General features: G+C 37.4%; 1 protein-coding gene across 3 annotated transcripts in view; it reads right to left on the bottom strand.

The window, feature by feature from the left end:
- The window catches only part of Hel89B (histone acetyltransferase 1), a 570,925-nt gene that overhangs the window by 231,196 nt on the left and 313,356 nt on the right, over positions 1-26,373 (bottom strand). For all 3 annotated transcript variants that reach the window (XM_067150030.2, XM_067150029.2, XM_067150032.2), the window contains exons 20-21: positions 13,198-13,351; positions 8,841-8,947 (exon numbers count right to left, since the gene is read on the bottom strand). In XM_067150030.2, coding sequence (XP_067006131.2) covers positions 8,841-8,947; positions 13,198-13,351 — 261 coding nt within the window. The remainder of the gene's footprint in view (positions 1-8,840; positions 8,948-13,197; positions 13,352-26,373) is intronic.

Genomic DNA, 26,373 nt, shown 5'->3' with positions numbered 1-26,373 from the left:
ACATCTGCCATGTACAGTGCTCCCCTACGTCAAGATTTCTACTTTACCATCTGCTCAACTTCTCCGGCCTGCTCTCACTACAGCGTGTGCTTTGACCACTTACCCAGCCCGCTATGCACTCCCTGCTCACTCTCCGTCCCCTCCCCTCTGCCGCTGCTTGTGTATGTCACGTCTGGTTCTCGTACTTTCTGGACTCTGCTCTTACGCTATAAATGCTCGCTCTTGCCTCGAACTGGCAGTCAGACATTCAGTGACGAACTGTGTGGAGGGAGGCATTCATACTCGCATTGGGGCTGGCCCATATACGATATCTTACCTTATGTGCAATTTTACATCTGAACCTTCGACGGCTGGCTGGGTGAGCGAAAATTAATCTTACTGTGGTTTCAGTTTCTAATTCAGGAAACTATTTTTCTCTCCTAATATGCCCTTCTGGCTGAATATGCAGTGCTGCATTTGGTGTGGCTACTATAAATTTATCAACTAGTATGTTCATTTTGAACTTCTCATGAACATTTCCAGAACATTATTTTCAAAAAACTAACTTCGTGAACAGACGCTAGAAGTGACAATCATACCAGTGATTTTCTGTATTTTGGAACTGTGTTTTTTATGCCTGGTTGTGTGCGTGACCCTACTACTTTCTCTAAACTTATTTGCAGGCTGAACGTTTTTTTCATTTCCTTTCGCCAGCCCTTGGATTTCATTTTTTCCCCTTATTGTTCCTTTATTCTCCCTTTTTTCACATTGTACAGTGGCCTCCGTGATTTTAGAATTCTTTCTGGATATAGATAATATATTTTTTTGATAGGGTACTAGTCATATTGCATCTAGTCAATCCTATTCATTATTTTGGTGTATAAACCTAGAATTAATATTTTTCTTCCCATCTTGTTTGAATTTATACTGTTTACAAAATTGCCCCGTTTCATTGGTATTTACAATTTCTACTTCGTTTGGTTTCAATTGAATATTGTCCTCTATCCTGTAATAATCAAAAAATTGTCCATGTAATCACATTTTGTTGGTTTTATAATACATATATATTGTGCAAATCTAACAGGTTGTACCATCCTGATTGCCGTGTCCCCTATCCTTAATTTCTTGCCAACCTGTACCTACCATGTATGACTTCTGGAAAAGTCTCAGCATAACGCTTTGCACCAGACTTGGCTCATTCGCTGCAATTGGATTCTGAATACTATTTGATGAAGAGTTTTGTTAAATGCTGGGCACGCATTATGTGAAGGCGTGCATCGGTTTCACTGTTTACATTACCTTGCTTCTGTACTTCGCCCATGTTTGCTTGCGCCAACCACACTGGTCAGACTGGTGTCTTAATTTTTGAAGCATATTTTTATCCAATGCATTATTTCGATTTTTGCTTATTTTGAGTACCATATTCTTCTACGAAAACTAAACACTTCCTTATTTTTAACATCATTTACGTGACAGCCATCAGCATGAATTACACAACTATCATCCCATTTTAAAATTACGTAATGATAAGATGCATTGGCATGATTTATTCATTTCCAGCATTATTCTATTTGTTACTTGTTTATCTCACTGCTGACGTTTTACCTTCCTTTTACTTTTTGACATTAATTAGTTACCAATTCTAGTATGTTGTTGTTATTATTACTATTATAGTTAATGAATTATGTTCCCATTATTTCTAATCCGTGTGGATGTCAGGATGTCATTCACGTAGCTCAAACTGGTCACAGTGCAATGGACACGCACCAACTGTGATTTGTGGTTGTACCCAATAGCACCCCACACCTTAAGGCCTTGAGTTGGCGCTGTATGTCTTGTGCGAATGCAGTCAATGTGATGCCTCTCCCCCTGTTTGCGGCAAACCAAAATGCGGCCAACATTTAAAATAATCAGAACCTAGATTCATCCGAAAACACTATCTGCTGCAATTCCTGTCCCCAGTGATGTTGTTCCATACAACACTGCAGTCTAGCATGTTTATGCACATTAGTCAAAGGTAGACGGAGAAGTGGCCGATGCGCTAATAACCCAGACCGTAATGAACAGTGATGGACTGCCACTCCCGATAGTGTACGATATGTTACACCGTTGCACCAGAACCGAGGAGGACGCAGATCTGTCTTGCAATGCCATTCGGATAAGGTGTCACTCTTCTCGGGGGGGGGGGGGGGGGGTTGTGTCTTCAGTGAACCATTCTGTACACACCCGTTGCATTGCCGACACGTTTCATCCCACATGAGCAGCAATTTCCCGGATGGATGCACCATGTTCTCTCATGCCAATAATGCGCCCTCTTTCAAACTCACTCATTTGATGGTATGGTTCTCGCATACGTCTGTGAGGCATCCTGCACATCTGCTCAAGTCACACTGAACCATTACCTTCGGTTTATAGCGACAATGAGAGCCGCAGGCAGATTTTAGCAGTCGGTGGATGTGCGCCGAGATATCGATGTGGATCTTGAACCTGAGGGCCGACATAGTTCAAATGCTAAACATTTCTTCAGAACATACTAACGCACATGTCCTGTGAATATGAACTTCCTATTCCTAGTCATTCAAGGTGCTCTGGTTTTTATGAACATGAGTGTATTTATTTCTATCGCTAACTTGGTGAAAAAACCTTTGTTTGCATATGACGAGCCCTTGGGAGGGTTGTACACAAAACCAAAACATAAGTGAACAGGTTAATATCATTTGTTTTGTTTTAACCCGAAGTATTTCTTCCATATGACTTTCTATTATTTTAATTTTCTCCCTCAATTTTTGCCCTTATCAAAAATAGTATTCCACCAGAATATCTACCCGTAAAGCATTCTCACCCCTCGTCTTGCTATACATTTTAAAATCTTCAATACGCACTTCATATCCCGGTGCAACCCAACTCTCAATAAAGGTAATAATGTGCATTTCTGCCATTAGTAATTTCACCTGTTCATTCCCTACCTTCTTTAACTCTATACTGACCAAACTTATACTTCATTCTAGTTATTTCTTACTTTTACTCTCCACTGAGTTAAGCCCGCCTGGTGACCACAATCATTAAGGCGTGAAGTCTATATAGTCTGAAACCGTGGTTAGCAGATGAGTCCCATTGGTTGAGAAAATTTCAACATCAGAATGCTGGCTGGCAGGGTAGGAGAGGTGGTGGTATACAATTTCTAATAACTAGATTGCATACCAAAAGCCTGCATTAAATTCCAAACCTCTCCGCAGTGTTCATATATAGTTAGGGAATATCGCGTTGTTCATGGCGATTTGTCCATCGAATGGGGACGTAACGACTTGATCAGACCCCTTGATGTATTCAACAGGTCATTAATTTCATATCATTCACTGCTCAGATGAGGTTTACGTCAGGAAGGGCATCCGGTCGTAAAAACTCGCTACGAAGATTCATCTCATTTCATACCCGACCCCGTAGAGAAACGGGACAAGGGTTGGACGTACATACCCTCTGTCAAGTTACTAATAATAATGTCATAGGCTTTACATCCACCAACTACTTTTTCGGCTTCTGGAGACGCCGGAATTTTGTCTCGCAGGCGTTCTTTTGCATGCCAGTAAATTTACCGACACAAGGCTGACGTATTTAAGCACCTTCAAATACCACCGGACTGAGCCAGGATCGAACCCGCCAAGTTGGGTTCAGAAGGCCAGCGCTTCAACAGTCTGAGCCACTCAGCCTGATTGTCCAGTTACTAGTCTTACTTCTAGTTACTCTCGCAATCTCCAATTTTAGAATAGTATCTTCCAGTGAACTAATTTCTTTGTCCATACTGTCTTCCAGTCCTTTGCCCTTCTTAGCCCACAAGTCCTTTAAACTGAAGGATTTACCTCTAGCCGCCATGTCTTTCTAATATCCTCTGTCAGTTCACTAGGTCCTAGAGTCATGTCTACTTGACGGTCAGCTGGTTGTCTGTCCCCCTCAACTGCCAATTCATCTGTCTGCCCACTTCTGCTCATCTGCCGTGTAGTACAAAGGTCGCCAATGTCATCTGATTCTATGTTAGCAACATGCACGCTGTCTTGCACATTCCTTGCTCTGCTGGCTGCCAACGCATTTCCTGAGTCAATGAACTCAACTGCTTATCAATTTCTTTTAGCTTTGTAACAGTCCAAGTTCGCGACCACTTTCCGTCACCTACTGTAAAGCATTTGCCTCTTATGTACAGTATGTCTTTAGACCTGAATTCCTAGCTTTTCCTAAATGGAATTGCAAAATTCTTTGTTCTGTGATGGTCTCCTTACCCATACCTCTTCTCACCAAATCCTTTCTCCGCCATAAGACCTAACTGTATCGGAGCGACATAAAGCCACTAGCCAGAGACAACAAAACAAAACAAAAAACAAACCTTTCTCCCTTTAAGTTCCTAGCATTTAGGATGACTTTATTTGCAGAGACCATCTTACCTTTAATTGGCCCTTTCCCTTTAACTCTGCACAGCCTGCGTACATCATCAATGTGCTCTTCCCTACAGTTTATCTTTTTATGTTTTTTTAAATAATATCCAACACTTTATTCATTAAGTCATTTGAATCATCCTTTTCATTCTCTATTACACCATACATGAAAATAATTTTTCTCTTAGCTTCCTGGATGATAATTTTCTGTTGCCACTTGACTTGTCCCAACTTTTCTTCCAGCCCCTTCATTTTAGCCTTCAGTAATTCTATTTCCCCAGAACGTTTTATTACCATAAATTTGAATTTAGATCTATACTGTTTAACTCTAATATTGTATTTGACCTTGGAGTTCAATGCCAACGAACTGATATACACAGCATTAAAAGTATGAAGTATTACTAAATAATGGAATCCAACTCATTATCTTGAAATGAGATTTTTCACTTATGTTTTTAATGTTTTGACCCACAAGTTGTTAACTTGTAGTAGCCCGGGGTAATTTTTAACTCAACACAATTTAACACAAGGTATTAAGGAGTTATTTGTATGAATATGTTGTTGTATATTTTATGTGTATTGCCAAGTTTCTCTTTATTGAACAGTAATGCAGCTGATGATGGCGCCGTAGTTAGCGCTGAAACTAGTACTGCAATTAAAGATATGTTGTAAAAGTCTGACAACATTGTTTTTGTATTGAGAAATGTGGAACCTGTAAGATTTTATAAGTATTTGTAATGTTTTATTGGTACAGTAAAAATATGGCATGCTAACCAGAGTTAAGTGTCAGGTAAGGTAATAAGTAAATTTGGAGCTGGTTAGCACATGAATCATCACCCTGGGAGAACAGGAAGACTCATGCTAGGCAAAATTCAAGAATTCATTAGCTTCTGTATTACAGTGCTGCCCAATTCGGTTTCAATTTTTTTGATACGTTTACTGAATTTAATGGCAAAAAGAGGGAATTCATTTTAATTGTACCCCTGTAAATAGTTGTATGTTCCATTTTTTAAAATTATGGCCCTTCAGATAGAGATATTAATATGTGATTTATAGTTTTAAAAGAGGTAATAAATCCGGCCAGTCAGAAAGTTACAGTAAAACAGAACAAAATAGAAATAACTCATTTCTTACAATGTAATTTATATTGAAAATGACCTGGATTTTTGTCCACTCGAAATAAAATGTATTCCCTTAATACTCAAATGAACATTCACGGCCTGTGACGTTGCTATTGCAGAAGAGCACAAAATGATCATTAACCTGTTCACTTAAATTCTGCATGCCGCAGGGTGAAAAGCCCAGTGTGAGCACAGAAATGTAATCGACACTTCTTGCGGAGACAGCCTATCATCATTATTTTGGTATCAAGGTAGGGGACCAGGGTAAGTCATATGCTCTACATATGTTGCAACTCGTGTTCAATTATACTACGAGAATGGATGAAAAATAAAAAAATTATCTATGGGTTTTGCTTTGCCTACGGTTTGGTGAGAGCCGTAATCTATAATCTTCATTTCCGTATTGACAATTGCACAATTAAAAATAGGAGAGGATTTCCACCAATCAATACTTATTTATTGTACACATTAAACTACAGGACCGGTTTCGACCTCATATTCAAGGTCATCTTCAGCTGAACCATATATACATATTAATATAATGAAGCTTTGATTAAGATTGTGGTGTTGAAGGAATGCCATATGATGATGATGTACATTTAGTTACATACAAATGGGGCACGTCTTAGCGTGAGCTGGCGTATATGTCATTCTGTGCAATATTGCAACTGTATGTCTAAAATGTTGAAGGTCTTAAAACTAGTGTATAAAACACGTCTTTTCCTAAACTAACTTATATATATGTACAAGATAAAAACAATACATAAAAACACTTCATGTACATGAACATTCGTTCTTGCTTGGTGGTCAATACATCGACTAACTTCCGTATTTAAGTCTTATTCACAGTTGTACACTTCAGCTGCTATTCATGCAATTTTACAAACTCTATGAATAGCAGCTGAAGTGTACAACTGTGAATAAGACTTAAATACGGAAGTTAGTCGATGTATTGACCACCAAGCAAGAACGAATGTTCATGTACATGAAGTGTTTTTATGTATTGTTTTTATCTTGTACACATATATAAGTTAGTTTAGGAAAAGACGTGTTTTATACACTAGTTTTAAGACCTTCAACATTTTAGACATACAGTTGCAATATTGCACAGAATGACATATACGCCAGCTCACGCTAAGACGTGCCCCATTTGTATGTAACTAAATGTACATCATCATCATATGGCATTCCTTCAACACCACAATCTTAATCAAAGCTTCATTATATTAATATGTATATATGGTTCAGCTGAAGATGACCTTGAATATGAGGTCGAAACCGGTCCTGTAGTTTAATGTGTACAATAAATAAGTATTGATTGGTGGAAATCCTCTCCTATTTTTAATTGGTGAGAGCCTACAAACCATACAGATGACTGCTATTTCTGCTTGACTCCACCAATAAAGGCAGGGTTGACAATGAAGAAAAGAGAATCTGAATATCCGTATCTTCGATCTGCTATTCGACCTATTCCACAGTTCACCAGAACCTACTCCACCTCAAAATTATCAGCTGGAAATAGAAAATGAAGACAGTGTAGAAGAAGAGGAATCCAACAATCCTTACACATCCCATGGCCCAATTTTGAGGAAAAAATGATAAACCGCACAAACTGAGTCAAGCGGAATTGAGTGATCTCATTTGAGACCTCCACTTGTCAGAGAAGAGGGCAGAACTTCTAGGGTCAAGATTAACAGCAATGTTATCTTCTCTAACATGATGTCAAGGTCCCACACTACAGACAACATCAGACGGAACTGCTTTCAAAAGAAAAACAATCTTGTTTTTTACTGCAACATTAATAGTTTGATGAAAAGTTTGAATAATGATCGAACTGAATGGAGACTATTCATAAATGCCTCCAAGCTTAGTTTGAAAGCTGTATTACTTCACAATGGAAACCGCCTTCCATCTATTCCTCTTGGTCATGCAGTTCACATGAAGGAGATTTATGCAAACTTGACAGCCCTCCTCAGTGCAATCAAATACGTTGAACACAAGTGGAAAATATGTGGCAATCTAAAAGTGATAGCTGTACTCTTAGGAATTAAACTGGGGTACACTAAATACTGCTACTTTTTATGTATGTGGAACATTAGGGATAGAAAATCACGTTATATTAAAGCAGACTGGCCTGCAAAAAATCTTAACTCAAGTGAGAAAAATGTCGTTGCCGAGTCTCTCATGGACCCAAAAGAAATTCTTCTTCCACCCCTACATATAAAGCTTGGTTCGTTGAAAACTTTTGTCAAAGGTATGAACCAAGAAGGATAGGCCTTTAAGTACATAAAAGACAAGTTTCCTCCATTAAGTGATGCAAAAGTTAAGGAAGGTATTTTTGTTGGGCCACAAATTCGTCAACTTATAAAAGATCCTGAGTTTGAACGTGCTGTGGAGGTGAAAGAAAAGGAAGCTTGGGTAGCCTTCAAGGAAGTTATTCATGGATTTTTAGGCAACACAAGAGATGAACATTACACTCAGTTGGTGACAGTACTTCTGAAATAATACTGACTCAGATGCAACATGTCACTTAAAATACATTTTCTCCACTCCCACCTAGACTTCGTCCCTCCTAGTTATGGAGCTGTCAGTTATGAACATGGAGAAAGGTTCCATCAGGATATTTCTGTAATGGAACTAAGATATCAAGGCAGCTGGAATGAAGCAATGCTTGCAGATTACTGCTGGTTTCTGTGTAGGGATGCTCTGGAACTTGCTTATAAGACGCAAGCACAAAGACAACAATCTCACAAAGCCACCACATGTTTCTCTCCAGATCCAAATGCCTGGTAGGTATTCTTCCATCAATTTACAACTCTTAGAATGTTACTACCATTTAAAAAATTCAAATTTCAATTGGCATATGTAATTAAAATTTATCATTTCCTCTCAATCCATTAAATAAAATACTTCCACATATTGAATATCACAGAAACTAGAGCTAATAATTTTGATATTAATTCTTTTCAACCCTAATTTTTTTTCTAGTGGTTTTACGTTGCACCGACACAGATAGGTCTTATGGCGACGATGGGATAGGAAAGGCCTAGGAGTTGGAAGGAAGTGGCCATGGCCTGGTGTGTGAAAATGGGAAATAAAAGAAAACCATTTTCAGGGCTGCCGACAGTGGGATTCGAACCTACTATCTCCTGCATGCAAGCTCACAGCCGTGCGCCTCTACCCGCACGGCCAACTTGCCCGGTCAACCCTAAATTAGTGAGAATTGACTCATGAAGTGAAAGAAACATTCTTTTTCCTTTTTGTTATTAAATAGACTGCATTCAAAATAAGTGGAATTTTTAAATAATTACAGTACCTGAGGTAGTATTTCCTTATGTATCACTGGACTAGTTACTTCTAATACAAGTAAATTGGAAACAAGCTCTTCAGCAGCACCGTCATTATTTAATAATAAGGAAGAATCTGTAAGGAAAATAATAAATAACATTTTATAAATAACGAGGCACTACAAATAAACAGTATGTGTACCATGTTATTAAATTCCATCATTACCTAACACCTAAAATAAATGGAGACAAATGCATGCCAAACACTAAAAATTATGTTAATTTCTGTCAAAATGCAGAATGTAGCTAGCCAACAACTTTATAACAAAGTCAATGGAAGAAAGATCTGCAGAATTTGAATTTGTTATTTAATAATAAGGAAGAATCTGTAAGGAAAATAAAAAATAACATCCTATAAATAATGAGGCACTACAAATAAACAGTATGCGTACTGTGGTACATAAATTCCATCATTACTTAACATCTAAAATAAACGGAGACAAATGCATGCCAAACACTAAAAATTACCTTAATTTCTGTCAAAATGCAAAATGTACCTAAGCAACAACTTTATAGCAAAGTCAATGGAAAAAAGATTTGCAGAATTTAAATTTGAGGCATATAGATGCAAACCCTGACATTTCCACTTTCGGTCCAAACCGAAGTAACCACATGAACATAACCTCCCTATTGAAAAATACAGCATTTAGAGTATTGGTGAGATGAAAATGTCGACAATTTCTGTATAATTCTGTATGCTGAAATCTATGTTTAGATGCAAACTCCGACATTTCCATGTGACGATGAGGAGCAATCACCGACATTTCCACACAGCCAATGAAAATAGCCATGATCACATCACGTGACTCAACAGGTGATCCTTGGCACGCTAAAATAGTAACTCTTCAGCTTTCAGCAGTGAGTCCCTATTGTGCGTCTGAATATAAGAATAATGGAATGTTACTCCTCCAATCGCTGGAAGAGGAAGGAAGAGAACAAGAAACTGTGACAACTGGAAGCGAGAGAAAACAAAGTTAAGAAGGTAAGCTACAATGCGCAAGTTAATGATTCTCTTGACGTGTGAGCTAACCACTACTCCACAGCGGTGTAAAGGCTATTATCATTTTATTACAATATCAATCACTATTCCTACATCCCCTGCTTGAAATTTTAATTCTTCTCATGCTTCCACCTGATATTAATAAAGTAAATTTAGTTTGTAGAGTTATGCACCAGCAGCGCTTCCAAAATACCCGTCCTGAAAACATGGAGGTACTATGAAGTCGTCTTCATTCCAACGCAGATTGCTGACAATGAAAGACATTAAAGTGTTCCATCACAGGTTTTATGAACACAAGAATAAGATACTTCAAGACCAGTTTATATTAAAACACTGTGAGGGTGTAACACCTAAACGGCACAAATATGATCCAACAATAAAACCGCGTTTGGTTTCTATAAATTACCAAGTACAATCGCATCTAGGAAAATCCATTTGTGTGTGTAGAAATACATTTCGTGGCGTTCTTGGCGTGGCTAAGGATCGTGTGACACGTATTGTTAACGAATATACAATTTCTGCAAAACTTCCCAGCGAAAAGAGTATCAACCAAAAACGACATAAAGCGTGCCGAAGTCAAAGCTTTCATTGAGTCTTTGAAATGCAATGTTGGTCATTACTGCACATCAAAATCAGGTGGGCGCCTTTATTAGTCATCTGATTTCAACATTAAGAAACTGTGGCACGTGTACAATGAGAGAGCTGATCCAACAATGAAAGTAGGACATTGTTTCTTCCGGCATATTTTCAACATACGTTATAACATTGGATTTGGGAGCCCTGCTACACGTGTGTTCAGTTTGTCTACAGCTAGATGAGAAGATTAAAAAAGAAAATGATGCTGAAGCAAAAACAAATTTAATGTGCCAGAAACGTGTCCACACCTTGTGAACTAACTACCTTTATGATATACGGTATTAACAGATAATGACCCTTTCGTAAAAACATTTTACCTCTCTGCCGAAAATTCCTGACCAAGCATGTTATTACTTATTATTATATTTACAATTTCACCGTTGTAGAGGGATCTTCTAAAAATAAACTTGATCCCACTAACGTGTTTATGTATGTTCGGACAGAAATTGAACGCCCCAAATCATCAAATGAGATTGTATCAGCTGTATGCCATCGGCTGCAAAATACTGATTTCCCTTCCAACATACACACTGTCAGGCTAGTCTCAGATAGATGTGGAGGACATAATAAAAATTGTTCTATGGTTGTGATGTGTTTAGTACTGCACCACATTCCAAAACTCTTGAATTAATATTTCCTGTACCAGGACACAGCTATTTACCTGTTGATAGTGTATTCGGCCAAATAGAGAAAATGCTGGAAAAAAGAGCAATCATTCTAAACAAAGAGCATTCTTTCTCTTGCAAGGCATTCATCAGTTGCCTGACAACAAGAGCTACTTTTCTCGTAGATGGATATTAGAGACCCCAATAATTTTGGATCTGTTCTCTGAAAGAAGATTTCATCTCAAATTTTTACACTTGTCGATAATGAAGCATATGATGAAGCCACATGCGGTCCGAAGGAACTCTACAAATTGGACCATTATTCTGGACCACTTGAATAGCAGAATCCGAAGTGTGTACACACCCGAAAGCGATGTGTCTGTAGACGAGTCTCTTATGTTGTGGAAGGGACGTTTGTCTTGGAAAGTTTTCATACCGTCTAAGCGCTCAAGATTCGGTATCAAATCATTTGAACTGTGTGAATCTATGTCTGGTTACATGTGGAATTTATTGGTGTATATAGTAAAAGACACCCAGTTTGATGACTCTCTGAAAAATGAACCATGTGGATCAAAAGTTGTTTCCCACTGCTTTCCTCACTGAGACAGATTCCCTTTCCTTGGCCCTTGGCACTGTAATAATTTTAATAGCTTGATAGTGAGACTTTCGTTTTTTAAACCTGATGAAAATACCAGACTACTTAAAAGTATCTCGCCGAAAGTTCCTGTTGCTTTCCTCAGCGTGCTAGACGTCTTGCCCTTCGTACTGAGATAATTTTTGACAGCTTAATACATATTCTGTACTTTTTGAACCTGATAAAAATACTATACTACACAAAAGTATCTCACTTTATGTTACTTCCCAGTACCTTATGGAAAATGTGCCACTGTGTTATATGTCTTTTCACAAGAGTTTAATTCTGATGTAAACGTGGTATGTCCACGCCTCTGCCAAAGAAAGAGTTGTGATTTGCTGAGCATGTAGTACCTACCTCCACCCTGTCAATGTCTCGTGTTCGGACGTACAGTGCTGCGCATCGCATAGGGCAACAGTGTGAAGATCTGAACTTCTGAATAAACGTCTAAACCTGGATTCTGTTCACTTAGTTTATTGAACACATTCACAAAGCACTGCCTATGATCACTTCTGAGCGGTTTTCCTTTTTTGTGCTTCACTACACGCGATGGTCCTACCTCTTGTTGCATTTCTCTCACTAAGAATACCGACTCACTGACTGCTGGAAGATGAAACAACCTTATCTCCATGCTGTACAGATTGGGACTTTTCCCCAGTACGAGAAGACTTCCCGTATTACACCACGCCTTGTGTCTTCATTTCTCGATATTTAATCACTATTTTATAAAAGAAGCATATGTATATACCGGTTTACAGGACAACCATATTTTAATTTGATTACATACTCTTCCAAACTAAAATAAAATTGAGACGTAGTACTTTTCTTCAAGCTCACATACTGTCGAATGAGTTTGCTTCTCTAATCAACTACGTTTATGTCCACGTCCAAAGGCAAGGGGCTCCACCTATTTGTTTACATCAGGATTAAACTCTCATGAAAAGCAGTAGGCTATAGTAGCTACTCAAAAGGAATGTGCCACCTGAAAGGTTAAAAACACAAATGTTTGAAAGCCTGTATCTGTCACTACATATGCTATAGAGCTGAATTTGGGCTCAAACTTAAGCAAATTTACTCTACTTTAAATTCGATTGAATGATTTTGTTGTTAGACCAATCGTTTACGATATTTCGAGAAACAAGTGAAAACGTAAAAAATGTTGATGTATTTTCAATGCCAAGGGGCACGCAGTGGTACCCCATGGTCAAAAACTTAGATTTTGCATTACAGGCTCAACACTAACAACATACCAAAAAATCAAAACTACCCAATCTCTTGCACAGCTCACTCCTACATTCAGGACAATTTTACTGGACTACCATTATTAGAGTACAAATAAGAAATTAATTTGAGACGGATTACTAGAATGAATCAATGTTAATCTGGTTAACAATATTACACCATTATAACATGCAATTCATATTCTCTGAAATATATATACAAAAACATACCAAAATTGGAAGGATCGACGGTTTCTTTAAGGCGTCCAATCATAACTTCCCATAATTTAGGTAGCTTTTCTGGTAATTGTTTGCCAAAATAGGCAGTGATGGCTGTTAATGCAAAGGAAGCCCCCCTCCTCTGAATTCTATTCTGCTTCTGTACCTGAAACATCACAGAAAAGTTTCAAACAACTAATTAAAGTAAAGCAAACAGATCTATAGAAAATTAGAATACAGTACTATATAATTATTAATGAAATATTTTTCTGGTAATATTATCTCTCCTGAATGGTTACAACAAAATCAATACTTTTATTTTATGGAAGTCTCACAATGATAATTATCTAATACTGGGCAGGTAAATTATCTGTCACTGTGCACATGGCAGAACTCCAGTTGGGAGAGTAGCTTTGGCCTTAACCAACATGTCCAGTGGGTGAGAGCCCTGTTTCAACGGGATACACAACATTTCAAGATTAATATATTAATGTGGACCTAAAGTGTGATTTTTTTTTTTATAGTATTCTATAAACTTTATATTTCTTTATCAAGGCTGAAGACGGCCCAATAGCGCAAAAGCATGTATCTTTAATGCGTTTTTACTGAACATTTATTGTATTGATCACGGTGGACTAATTACATATTGTGGCATGGTGAGCCACTGCATCCACAATGCCAATGTATAACCATGGGAAGTAGCACAAGCTGACCAGCTCCATAACACAAGTTCATTACCAAGGAAGGCCCACCCTCTCCCTGCTCCTGTCACCGGGTGGAGGACAGCCGCTTGCGGGTTGGTCAGTGCCCCCACCGCTGCTATCTGGATCATTGTGCTCACTCATTGGAGGCCTCCAGCGTTATGGAAGAATCTGGACAGCATGCAGAGAGTATTCGTCTTCGGGAAGACTCCGGAAGGTGTGTCCCTTCTGGAAGCATCCAGATGGTGTGGGCCCAGGTATTTAAGTCAGGCGTGACCTACAGGGTTGAGTTAGTTGGTGTAGCTCAGCTGGTGTAGTGAGTCCAATGTGTGGACTCAGTGAGTTAGTGAAGAGTGCAGTGACAGCCTGAGCTAAGGTGTCAGTCCGTTGGAGTATCTGTCTGTTAGAGTCGAGGACTCATTTCTGTGTGCCTGTCGTTATGCGTGTGAGTGTATTGGACCTGTTGCTGGAGGACATGGTCTGTCCTGTGCAGTGTGGAGGACAACAATGGGTGCTGACATGGGGCTGTGAGTGGAGTTCGACGGACTGAGTGATCAGCGGATACTATTCCAAGCTGTGAGACTGACGTGTGGACTGCAGACTGTAACAGTACTAACGAGCATGAATGAGCAGGTGAGCGAGTATAGTGTAAGTGATCAAAGACTGTATGTGTGTATATGAGTGTGTCATCGTAGATAAAACAGGAGAAACTAAGAGAGAGGAAGAGCGCAAACTGTGCAAGTTTGTGTTCTGTGTACTTGTGTAAGGTGTGAGCTCGGCAATCGTGTGTGTGTAAATGTGTAGTTTTAGTGCTTAGTTAATAAATCTTGGAAGAGGACGCTACCAGGTTCTGTCTTATTTATTTACCCCGCCAACACATAACAATATTTTCATGTTGGAATGTAACGGAGTCTTAGTAGGGTCGTTACTAAGACGTCTGAGGAGTTTCCAAGCCTGTTGGCTCCTTCCACACATATCTATCTCTTTCATTAGCTTAGCCTAGGTTTCTATTTTGGGTTTTGAAATAGCTAGCTAGTTCTTGTCCAGCTTTCAGTGTCAATGTACTAAAAGGGTACTTTTCTTTTTTTGAAGAAAGCTAGAGGTAGTCATCTAGTTTTCTTACTGATTCTGGTGTTAATCCTTTGATATAGGAAAATAGGGAAATAGGGAAATTCCTCTACAGGGCGATTTTTTTCCACCGTGTACAAACTCTACGGATGGATTGAGGAAAGGATACGGAACAGAAAAAGTCTAATGAACGTATGTCTGGAAATGCAGGGTTGGTTTGTAAGGAACCATTTATTCAATCATCCCTTGTTACAGAGACGGCGGTCTAATATGCGCTGTACCATGCAGCCACAGTTACAGTATGTGCTGAAAATGGTTCCCATGTACCTCCACGCGCCGTAGCATGCTCTATCTCACATGTTCACATTGGCCAGACTGCATCCGAACAGTGTCAAAGGCAGCATTAATACGCTGCTCCAGTGTCTCCTTATCTGGAATGGGCTCTGCATACACGATATTTTTGAGATGGCCCCATAACTAGAAATCACACTGGTTGAGATCTAGTGAACGAGTAGGCCATGCAACTGGACCTCCTCATCCGATCCATCGATCAGGGAAGACACGACTGAGATGCGTCCGGATTCCGGATGTTCACGGTGATGTTCATGTAGCAGCCACATAACCCTGAGAATCATCAATGGTACGTCTTCCAGCAGGGGAGGCAAAGTCACCCGCAAAAAACGTCAATAGTTCTGGCCTGTTAGGCGACATGGAAGGAAGACCGGTCCCCAAACACAGTCACCAATTATTCCAGCCCACACATTCCGACTGAACCGCTGCTGAAGATTCGCTGGCACCAAACCATAGGGGTTCTGCATACCACCTCACAGATGACTGTTATGAAAGTTGAAGATACCACTCCACGTAAAGGTGGCCTCATTTGTGAATAGGATGGATCCACAAATCCCGGAATCGTGGTTGCCTGGTGAATAAACCAGTGATAAAAGAAAGTCTGTCGCTAGTAAGCCCTGCACATGCTGTAAGTGATAAGGGTAGTAACAATTGTCATGGAAAATGTTCCACATGGTCGTCTGGCTTTCCCTGTACTGGTGGGCCAACTGCCTGGTACTGACACAGCAGTCGCCCTCCACAGTGTTAATCACATTTTCCTTCACGTCTGGTATCCGAACAGGGCAGGTACGTCTTTCATGATTTCCTGCTTCCTTAAACGACCCTGTCTCAGACAAACCGCAAAACACTGTTGCAAACATTGAATGCTGAGGTTATTGTCGGCAGGGATAGGTCTAATAAATATTAAAATGTATTTATTCCACCAATTCAATATATAAATAGAGATTTTAATTAAGAAATTAAATCTTGAATAAAATTATTTAAAATTATTGAAATTAAAATTATTAAAATTAAAATTTTTAAAATTATTTTATTCAAGATTTAATTTCTTAATTAAAATCTCTATTTATGTATTGAATAGGTGGAATAAATAAATTTTAATATTTATTTGACTTCATTGTATATTTCAATACTCATGTTTTGGTCCGTATTCACTGGCTTTTTCAATTATTTTCACCTTTAAAGTGGATTTTCTAAAAATAAAAATAAAAAAATACTTGATTCTTTATTTTTAAAGGAGATGCCAATAAACAGTTTTCACGTCTGTAACATCTTCAGCTTTTGAGATATAAATATCCTCATAAAAGAAATTCAACTTCACTTCTTTCCACCCCTCACCTCCTTAAGTGGACTTTCTGAAAACTAATACGCGTTTCTTTATTTTTAAAGGAGATTCAAAATAACAACTTTCACATTATCCCATAAAGAGAATCAACTCCTTTACTTATTTTCACCTTCCCCCCCTTAAGTAGATTTTCCGAAAACAAAGATATACATGTTTTTTTTTTTTTAAAGGGGATTTGAAATACCAATTTTCATGTCTCCAAAATAGGCTTTTTTTTAAGATATAAGTATCCTCATATAAGATATTCAACCCCTTTTCCCCCTTTTTTCACTCCCCTTAATGGGATTTTCCATAAATAAAAAAAAATATGTGTTTCTTTATTTTTAAAGGAAATTCTAAATACCAAATTTTACGTCAGTAAACTTTTAAGTTTTTGAGATACAGATATGCTCATTGAAAGAATTCATCCCCCCCCTTTTCACCCCCTTAGCAACAGAATATCCTCCCTTAGTGATAACCTATACTCTTAATATATAAATTTATCCCCAAAATTCCATTCCGTTCTGTCCAGTAGTTTTGGCTCGGCGATGGTCGGTCGATCGGTCAGTCAGGACATGTTATTTTACATACCGGTCCATAAGTTTAGATTATTATTCCAATTATAATTTTGTCAAAGTTCATCTAAGTGACCCTAAAAACTATGGATCGACACTAATATTGGTCTTTTTCGATAATCTAGAATCCTTAATTTAATGTCGCCATAATTACGGCGGGTCACTTTTTCAGCCAATTTCTAGAGCCGGGGTAATGAGGTGCCAAAGGGCCTAAACCTAGAGAATGGTGAGGGCTTAACATGTTAAACCACTTCCATAACCCTCTCAGGAGCAATAAGAACAATGTATGAAATTTTCAGCAAAATCGGGGCAGTAGTTTTTGAGTCTATAGAATACGAACATTCATTCATTTTTATATATATGATGATAGGATCCGATATCTGTCCTTCTGTGGTCTTTCACATTGTAGATTTTCCTGTGGTAATTCTTATCCATACAAACTGATTCAGTTACCACACATCATGATTTCTGCAGAATTATTATTATTTTGGTCAGCAGTTTGTAAAAGATGGATAGTAAACTGGTGGGCCTATAATTTTCAATATTTGTACAGTAACCTTATCTGAAGAGGAGGAGGACCTCTGCAATCTGAGTCAGGAGTATGTTTCTTCTATGAGACAGTTGTTAGGATTACCAGAAGTGTTCTCTCTGAAGTTCCTCCTCCAACTTTTAGCATTTTGCTTGTAATCTTATCCTTCCCTGATTCCTTGCAATTTTTCAGTTGATTTACTTTTTTTGCAGTTCTGACCCATCAACAGCCTGTAGCTCCTCGATCTAGGATTCTGGACTGTGTGTTCTAACTCTTCCAGCTTGTATGGGGCTTGACTTGACTGGCTGAAAAGTTTTTGATAATCCCTGTGACCTTGGCCTTGTCTGAAAAATCTTCAGCTCATTCACTCCTAATTTTGTGGATTACCATCTTTCCTTCTGACAAGATGGAATGCAAGATTCTCAAGTTACCATTATTTTCAGTGGCTTTTAACAGCGACAACAGTGATTACAAATGATTGTAACAATAGTTAAAACAGTTTATTTACTAGGTAAAGAATTATTATAATTTTAAAACATGAAGTAACTCAAGTTTTTTTCTATTCCAGGCACCAACTAACTTATTTGTATGTTGCGTGGTTACCCCTGTCCAGGAGTACAGCAGATTCATCACTCAACAGATTGATATGTAGTGGTTCATAATAGCATCTTTTAACTCAAATTTAATAATAAATTAATTGTCTTATAATGTATTCTGAACTATGTTATATGTTTATGGATTATTTACTGTTTAACTTTTTAGTGATCTTAGAAATATTATGAGACCTCCAATTCCTTGTCTTAAAAGTAGAAAAAGGGTATTTCATATGGGAGTAAATATAGTAAATTAAATTCTAATTATTATTATTATTATTATTATTATTATTATTATTATTATTATTATTATTATTATTATTATTAATAAATCAAATGACATAGCCAGTGGTCCAAACCACCTTAACCCTAGAACTGTAGCGTTGCTATGATAGCACTCATTACTAGCATACGTAAATTCTACGAGCTGCTAAGAAATATCTCCTTGCTTTCTAGTGTACAAAGTAATATATTATTTTTTTAATATCATCTTTAATTTCAGTTATTCTTGGTTATTTACAAAGCTATACAATGATAACTAAGCCAACTTTCTACTAATAAAATAAATATTTTGAAAAAATCACTACAAAAGTTAGAATTTCATCTTGTTTTGAAAATTAGTTATACTACTGGAAATATTTTCCTGAGGAAATATTTAAAACATCATATCCCATGCAAATGTTGTTTATGTACTATATTAACCACAGACCATAATGATAATCCGTAACTGAACACCCTAAAACTATTGCCATAACAAATAATTAGCATTGCGTTACATATTCAAATGTCTTACAAGGTATTTTCCTTACTAGATACAAATATAATGTTATTTTTTTTAAACAATTTGTTATCGAAACCGACTTTCAACCTATTAAGTCGTATACGTACATTTAGTACGTGTTGAAGAGATGTTAAGTACAGAACAAAAATGGCCAACCGGACCCCAGTGGGATCCAAGTTTTAAGGTCATTTGGTCTTCTCTTGAAGTATGTTGACTATGAGATCAAGTCATGATTTCTGCAGAATTATTATTATTATTATTATTATTATTATTATTATTATTATTATTATTATTATTATTATTATTATTATTATTATTATTGTCAGCAGTTTGTAAAAGGTAGATAGTAAACTGGTGGGCCTATAATTCTCAATATTTGTACAGTCACCTTATCTGAAGGAGGAGGTTGTGGGTTCGGATCCCACTGGTGTCTGGTTGGCCATTTTTGTTCTGTACTTAACATCTCTTCAACACGTACTAAATGTACGTAACACGACCTAATAGGTTGAAAGTCAGTTTTGGGGATGCTAATTATTTGTTATGGCAATAGTTTTAGGGTGTTCAGTTACGGATTATCATTATGGTCTGTGGTTAATATAGTACATAGTACATTCAATATTCATCAATCTGTTTCTTAAAACAATCAATAATGATGATAATAATATAAAATAACAGAACAGTAGGGGTAGACCAAGGTATGAATATGACAAGCAGATTAGAGCAGATGTACGATGCAATAGTTACGTAGAAATGAAAAGGTTAGCACAGGATACGGTGGCATGGAGAGCTGCACCAAACCAGTCTATGGACTGATGACTCAAACAAAAACAACAAAATAATCTCTACACATTCATCCCCAGTTGTTTCCTAGCAACTTCTATGCCCTCTATGAAGGTGCACACAATCAGACACGTGTACGGTGATGACTTCTTTTTATGTAACAGAGGATATAATAATAATAATAATAATAATAATAATAATAATAATAATAATAATAATAATAATAATAATAATAATAATAATAATAATAATAATAATAATAATAATAATAATAATAATAATAATAATAATAATAATAATAATAATAATAATAATAATAATAATAATAATAATAATAATAATAATAATAATAATAATAATAATAATAATAATAATAATAATAATAATAATAATAATAATAATAATAATAATAATAATAATAATAATAATAATAATAATAATAATAATAATAATAATAATAATAATAATAATAATAATAATAATAATAATAATAATAATAATAATAATAATAATAATAATAATAATAATAATAATAATAATAATAATAATAATAATAATAATAATAATAATAATAATAATAATAATAATAATAATAATAATAATAATAATAATAATAATAATAATAATAATAATAATAATAATAATAATAATAATAATAATAATAATAATAATAATAATAATAATAATAATAATAATAATAATAATAATAATAATAATAATACTAACAACACAAGATAATCTTAAACACTGAAGGAACATCACTCAAAATTGTTCATTAATTGAATGTTCTGAAGATTTTCAGAGTTATGTTAACATACCACTTCGTCCACGTGACGTTCCTGGGAAAAATTAATATCCTAGTCACAGAAAATGTCAGCACTTTAGCTAGTACAATCAAGGCAGATCTTCCTTTGATGCTCTTTGCAAATGGCCTTCCTGCATGCACAGTAAGCAGTGGTCATCCTTCTTTTTACGCCATCCACAGTAGTGGCACATCTTCCTTGGTCGTTCTTGATTTCCAAAGTCGACAATGGCTTTTCCTTTTTCTCCTAAGAACCCCAAGACTGAAGATTTTAGTTTACCACTCAGCCTGGGAATTTGAAGATGCTCACGTTGCTATGGTTCACCAAGTTGCTGCTGGAGCTTCAGAATGAAATTTAGTCTCGTCAATGGTTTTTGCTGCCTTCTGTACATATTGTGAGCATAGACAATGAAGGAATTGATGTCCTCAATATTTATCAACAGATATAACCCTGTCACACCATAACTCAACTTCCATACAATAATTGACTTCACTGTCAAGATCGTCTCTTTATATACATCCTGGCCAGGTCTCCAGAAAGATTGATTACAGAAAAAGCTACCTTCTTGATTATTTTTCTAGAGTGCGTAACACATAGATTACAATGTATAGAATATTCTCAAACGTTCTACAGGGTGTCCGAGGGTACCCCTAGTTTCATACGTTTCATATTATTACTTTGTTATATTATGGCATGGACAATTGAGTTTGTATAATTGGGGAATTCAATAGTTGTTTTATTGGTATTGGTATCCCTGCTGCTAGCGTTGTTGTCAGTTTCATTTCAGTTGTTAATTCATGGCGGATGTGAGCGGACACAGCTACACTGTTGAGGAGCGATTAGTGCCATGTGTGTGGGTGCACGAACGAGCACATGCGGGGCAAACAATGACACTGATAAAGAGTGCATTTAAAGATCGCTTTGGCAAACCCCCGCCTTGTAAAGATACTCTGCCATATTGGGAGAAATGTGCGTTTGCTTCAGGCAGTGTCAAAGACAGGCCGCATAGTGGACGTAAGAAGACGTGGGAAGAAACGTGTGCCACCGTTGCTCAATCAATTGATCAGTCTCCATTGAAATCCATTCGCAAAAGAGCAGCTGAACTTCAAATACCACAGTCAACAATGCACGATCACATTAAAAGAGATTTGAAAATGAAAGGATTTAGGCTGACGCATGTGAATGAATTATCTGACAATGACATGGAGCAACGAGTTGCAGCCTGCCGTGCTTTGTTGGCACAATTTCCAACTGCCGTGTCTAGCTCAGGATTGTTATTTTCTGATGAATGTGCGATATATCGCAGTTCACATAGGAGGAATGCGGTTTTCTGGTCTAGGAAAATCCTCATTATGTGCAAGGGTTGGAAAGGAACCCTGCTCATGTTATGGTATGGGCCGGGATATCATCACGTCACTTGTGCTGACCGTGCTTTTTTATGGGTATGTGAATGGAAGATCTTATTTGCGTATGTTACAATCTTGGTTAATACCTCAGCTTAAAGACAAGGGAATCATGGGTCATGTGTGGTTACAGCAGGATGGGGCTCCAGCACATTTTGCTATTCAGCTGCGCGGGTTCCTTGATGAACAATTTCAAGGCCGCTGGATTGGCCATGGCTCACCAACATCTCCAGCCCTGTTGAAATGGCCATCACGAAGCCCGGACCTTACCACGCCAGACAACTCATTATGGGGAACAATCAAGTCCCATGTGGCTCAACATCGGTACATGACTAATGAAGAATTGCGTCAAAGTGTGGAGGAAGCCTTTCGTTCCATAACTCTTGAGATGCTCCACAAGATGTCAATGACGACTTGAGACGGATAGAACTCTGTGTAAGGCATGATGGCGCACGTACAGATTCCCTGGATTCATAGTTTTTATATGTAAGTACTCCACTATAATATGAAACGTATAAAACTAGGGGTACGGGGACTTTTCGGACACCCTGTAGTGCCTTATTACCATTCTGGAAGTTACAGTGTTTTTCACAATAACGGATTACAATTGATATATACAGGTAAGAATAATATTAATTTACAGGTATTTACATTAACTGATATAAATGTCTACATACAGTGTTTGCGGCTGGTAGAGAAAAGGTGACCGACTTAGCATAGCATCAATAGATGTGAACACAGCTCGCAAGGAGGAGCTGATTCAGGACAACAAGGAGGATCACATTATGGCATATGACAGTAGACGTGACATAACCTCAAAAACAGCACGATCATATCGTAAGTACGTACGTACATATAACTTAACTACGTAAATAATACTAATACTAAATGGATGTAAACACTTCATAGCTATACATACAAGCAATAATAATAATAATAATAATAATAATAATAATAATAATTGTAAAATAATAATTATTATTATTATTCGAGCCCGATATCTGTATTATTAACCCATGCGTGAGAGAATATTGTTTTCAAGTTATACCTGTTATCACACTTGCGACAGAATGTAAGCATAATTTATTACATAGCAAATTTTAGGTAGGCCACTGGACATACAGAGGTGCCAGTAGGCAAGAATACTTTTGTAGGAATATTGGGTATTTTCTAAGTTCAGAGTACAGAAACTACGCAGAGAGCACCTATGACTGGTGCTTCTCTTAAAGAGAAATATGAGGCAGATTGTAAATCCAAAGTATTCAAGGCACACAAATCAAAGGTAAAATTTCATATGCGAGGAATGATCAAAAAAAGGTTATAGGGCCAATATTCCTGGAGTTTCATCTGTTATAGAGAAATTAGTAGTGTAGTTCTAATACATGTGGTTGGCAACTGTGCAGAGTTTCAGCCACTCACCACCTACAGTGTTAGTTGTAGGACACAAATGGCGACTTGTTTGGAAAACTGGTCTCACTAAGAAATCCGCTCAGTTATTCAATTTCTGTGAGCAAAACATGTAACTGCAGCTGAAATTCACTGGCAGCTGGTAGAGGTTTACAGAGAGACTGTAATGTCTCGTCAGCATGTTGCAGAATGGTGTCAAAAGTTTGCGGCTGGTAGAGAAAAGGTGACCGACTTAGCATAGCATCAACAGATTTGAACACAGCTCGCAAGGAGGAGCTGATTCAGGACAACAAGGAGGATCACATTATGGCATATGACAGTAGAATTGGAAATGCCTTCTGGAAGGGTTCGTCACATTGCTTGCGATATTCTGCAGTACTGGAAAGTTGGTTCCCGATGAGTTCTTCGAAATCCGTTCAACCAACACAAGAAGAAGCACCTGGGGACAAATCTGCAACTTTTGGAACAGTTCTCCACGGAAGGGAACAGTTTTAATCACTGCAATGTCACGGGTGATGAAACATGGATCCACCACTACATACCCAGCAGTAATCGGCCAACAATGGAGTCGAAACACACCTTCTCTCCAAAGACAAAGGACTTTAAGATTATGCCATCTGCCGGGAAGGTGATGGTCACAGTGTTCTGGGACAGCGCGGGTGCCATACTCGTGGAGGTTTGGAAAGAGGGCATACAGTGACCCCTCACCGAAACTGCAAGCTCCTGACACGATTGCGTCAAGCAATCAGGGGAAATGGCCAGTACGTCTCATCGAGAGAGTCATCTTCCTTCACGACTAGTGCTTTGTACAAGGCCATCTAGATCAGGAAATCAAAAACTCATTTTGGAGATAGTTTGAACTTTTCTCGACAGATGTTGCTACTATCAACTTATGATGTGCTCTCTGGGGTGAAGATGAACTATTAATTTTAAAAGTAATTTTGTATGTGAAGGTTTCCTAAACTGAATTGTTTATTGATTATTTTTAATGTTCGAAAATTATCAACACTTCTATCTCTTCCTGCCAACCTTATTTTTCTACCAATAACGAATTTTGTACATTTATTTATTCAACAATGATAAAATTTTGATATTTATTTGATTATCCAATGAAAATTGGGGGTGTGTCAGGGCCTTGGCCCAGAGATTTCTGGAATCTTCTTCTCCACTATCAAAGTTGTGACATTTCGCTCCAGTGTGTCTACAGTGTGTTTGTAACGGAGGCGGGGACTGCCTCATCCATCTTCGGGAGGTCCACCAGCTCAAGGTAATGGCAGATTCTGCTTAGCATGTGACTGTCTTGCAAAGCTAGCTCGAGAGGAAGGTTCAATTTTTTAGTAATATAAATTCTTATTTTCACAAATGTAAATTTCAAACTTTAAATGTAAATTTCAAACAAGTCGAAAGAATTTAACAAAAATCAGGGAATAGAGAGTGAGGTACCCTCTTGTATTCCCTCTCAACTTGACATTGAGGTGCTATGATTCTGTAACCTTTAAAATCTATCTAGTAATTTCTGTAACTTAAATATTTTTCTCCATTCAGTCACCTCCGTAGTATAGGCTTAGCCCCTGTAATGTCGGGCCAGAAGCCCAAATAGAGTTTTCAGTATTTCATTTTGAGGCTCGGCCACTAACTTTAACCTTTTGTTTTTACCAAAGTCCATCTAGAATGGGTACTTGTTAACCCTGTTAAACCCTTTTTCATTCATTTCATGTTAAGGATATCAGACTGTTGAGCAGTTAAGACAGTGAATACTGTTTAATTTTGTCAAATGTACGTTGTCCCTTTGATAGGCCTGGAAAGTGTTAATTTTCAAAAATACACTCCTAAAGTAGAGCAAAGAAGCTCTTCCACTGATGTAAAAATTGGGAGATCCGTTTCCTTGATTGTAGGTCGAAAGGAGCAGTAGCGCTCATGTAAAACTTATAATTAGGGAGCTTCAAGCTCAGCTGGTTGTTTTTTTTTAAATGCTATATGTTCGGGGCATCGACCTAGAAAGATCTTTTGCCCCTGGTTAATTGGTTACTAGTTGATTATTCTGATTTTCCTAACATTGTTATCTAAACTCATGAGCTAGTTCTGTACCTGAGTTTTATTTGCTTAGCAAAGTGTAAACTCTAAGTTAGAAAAGAAATACAACTCACCTCTCTGCTCCACAAAAATTTGGTAACAGTTTAAAAATGATTTTTATAAGACATTTGTTTTGGAAGAATTAGATTTTTGGACATGTGAACATATTGAAATTGCAAGAATTAAGTATGAAGAAATTTTGGGCCAATTGCAGAAACGATGACTAGTTTTAAGCCTTAGACATCGTCTACCTAAACAATGTCTAAATCATTCACGATCTTCCATTGCATAAACAATGTTCAGTCGATGTTTAACTAGACATCCCTTAAAGTTTCAATTTTGGTTTGAAAATGGAGACAGAAGTATCTTTCATGCAACTCTTTGCTTGTCGCAACCAATGAAATTCGTCGGTGCACGCGCCGAACGCCAGTCGGCTGTTTGTCTTCCTACACATTACTCAAATATGGCTGAGCATGACTTGCCCACAGATAAGAGTATCGCTTTGGGTGCAAATTAAAGCTCATAATATTATCGACACTAAAGCGGCACGCCACCGTACGGGGAAGTGTAGCTTACGCTTTCATTATAGCGTTGTTACAGTGAGTGTAATTTACTCATAAATACAGTAGCTTCAACGAAGAGAAGATGAAGCAATAGTAATGTGTAACCGAGTGTGTTGTACGGGCCATATAGATATAGCTTGCATTCTGGAGATCGTAGATTTGAAACGCATCATCGGCAGCCGTGAAGATTGTTTTCCATAGTTTCCCTATCTTTACACCAGGCAAATACTAGGGCTG

This window comes from Anabrus simplex, chromosome 6, assembly GCF_040414725.1.
Source record: "Anabrus simplex isolate iqAnaSimp1 chromosome 6, ASM4041472v1, whole genome shotgun sequence".
NCBI lineage: Eukaryota > Metazoa > Arthropoda > Insecta > Orthoptera > Tettigoniidae > Anabrus > Anabrus simplex.
Note: the sequence above shows the minus strand (reverse complement) of the source record. Positions and strands in the feature narration are given on the sequence as shown.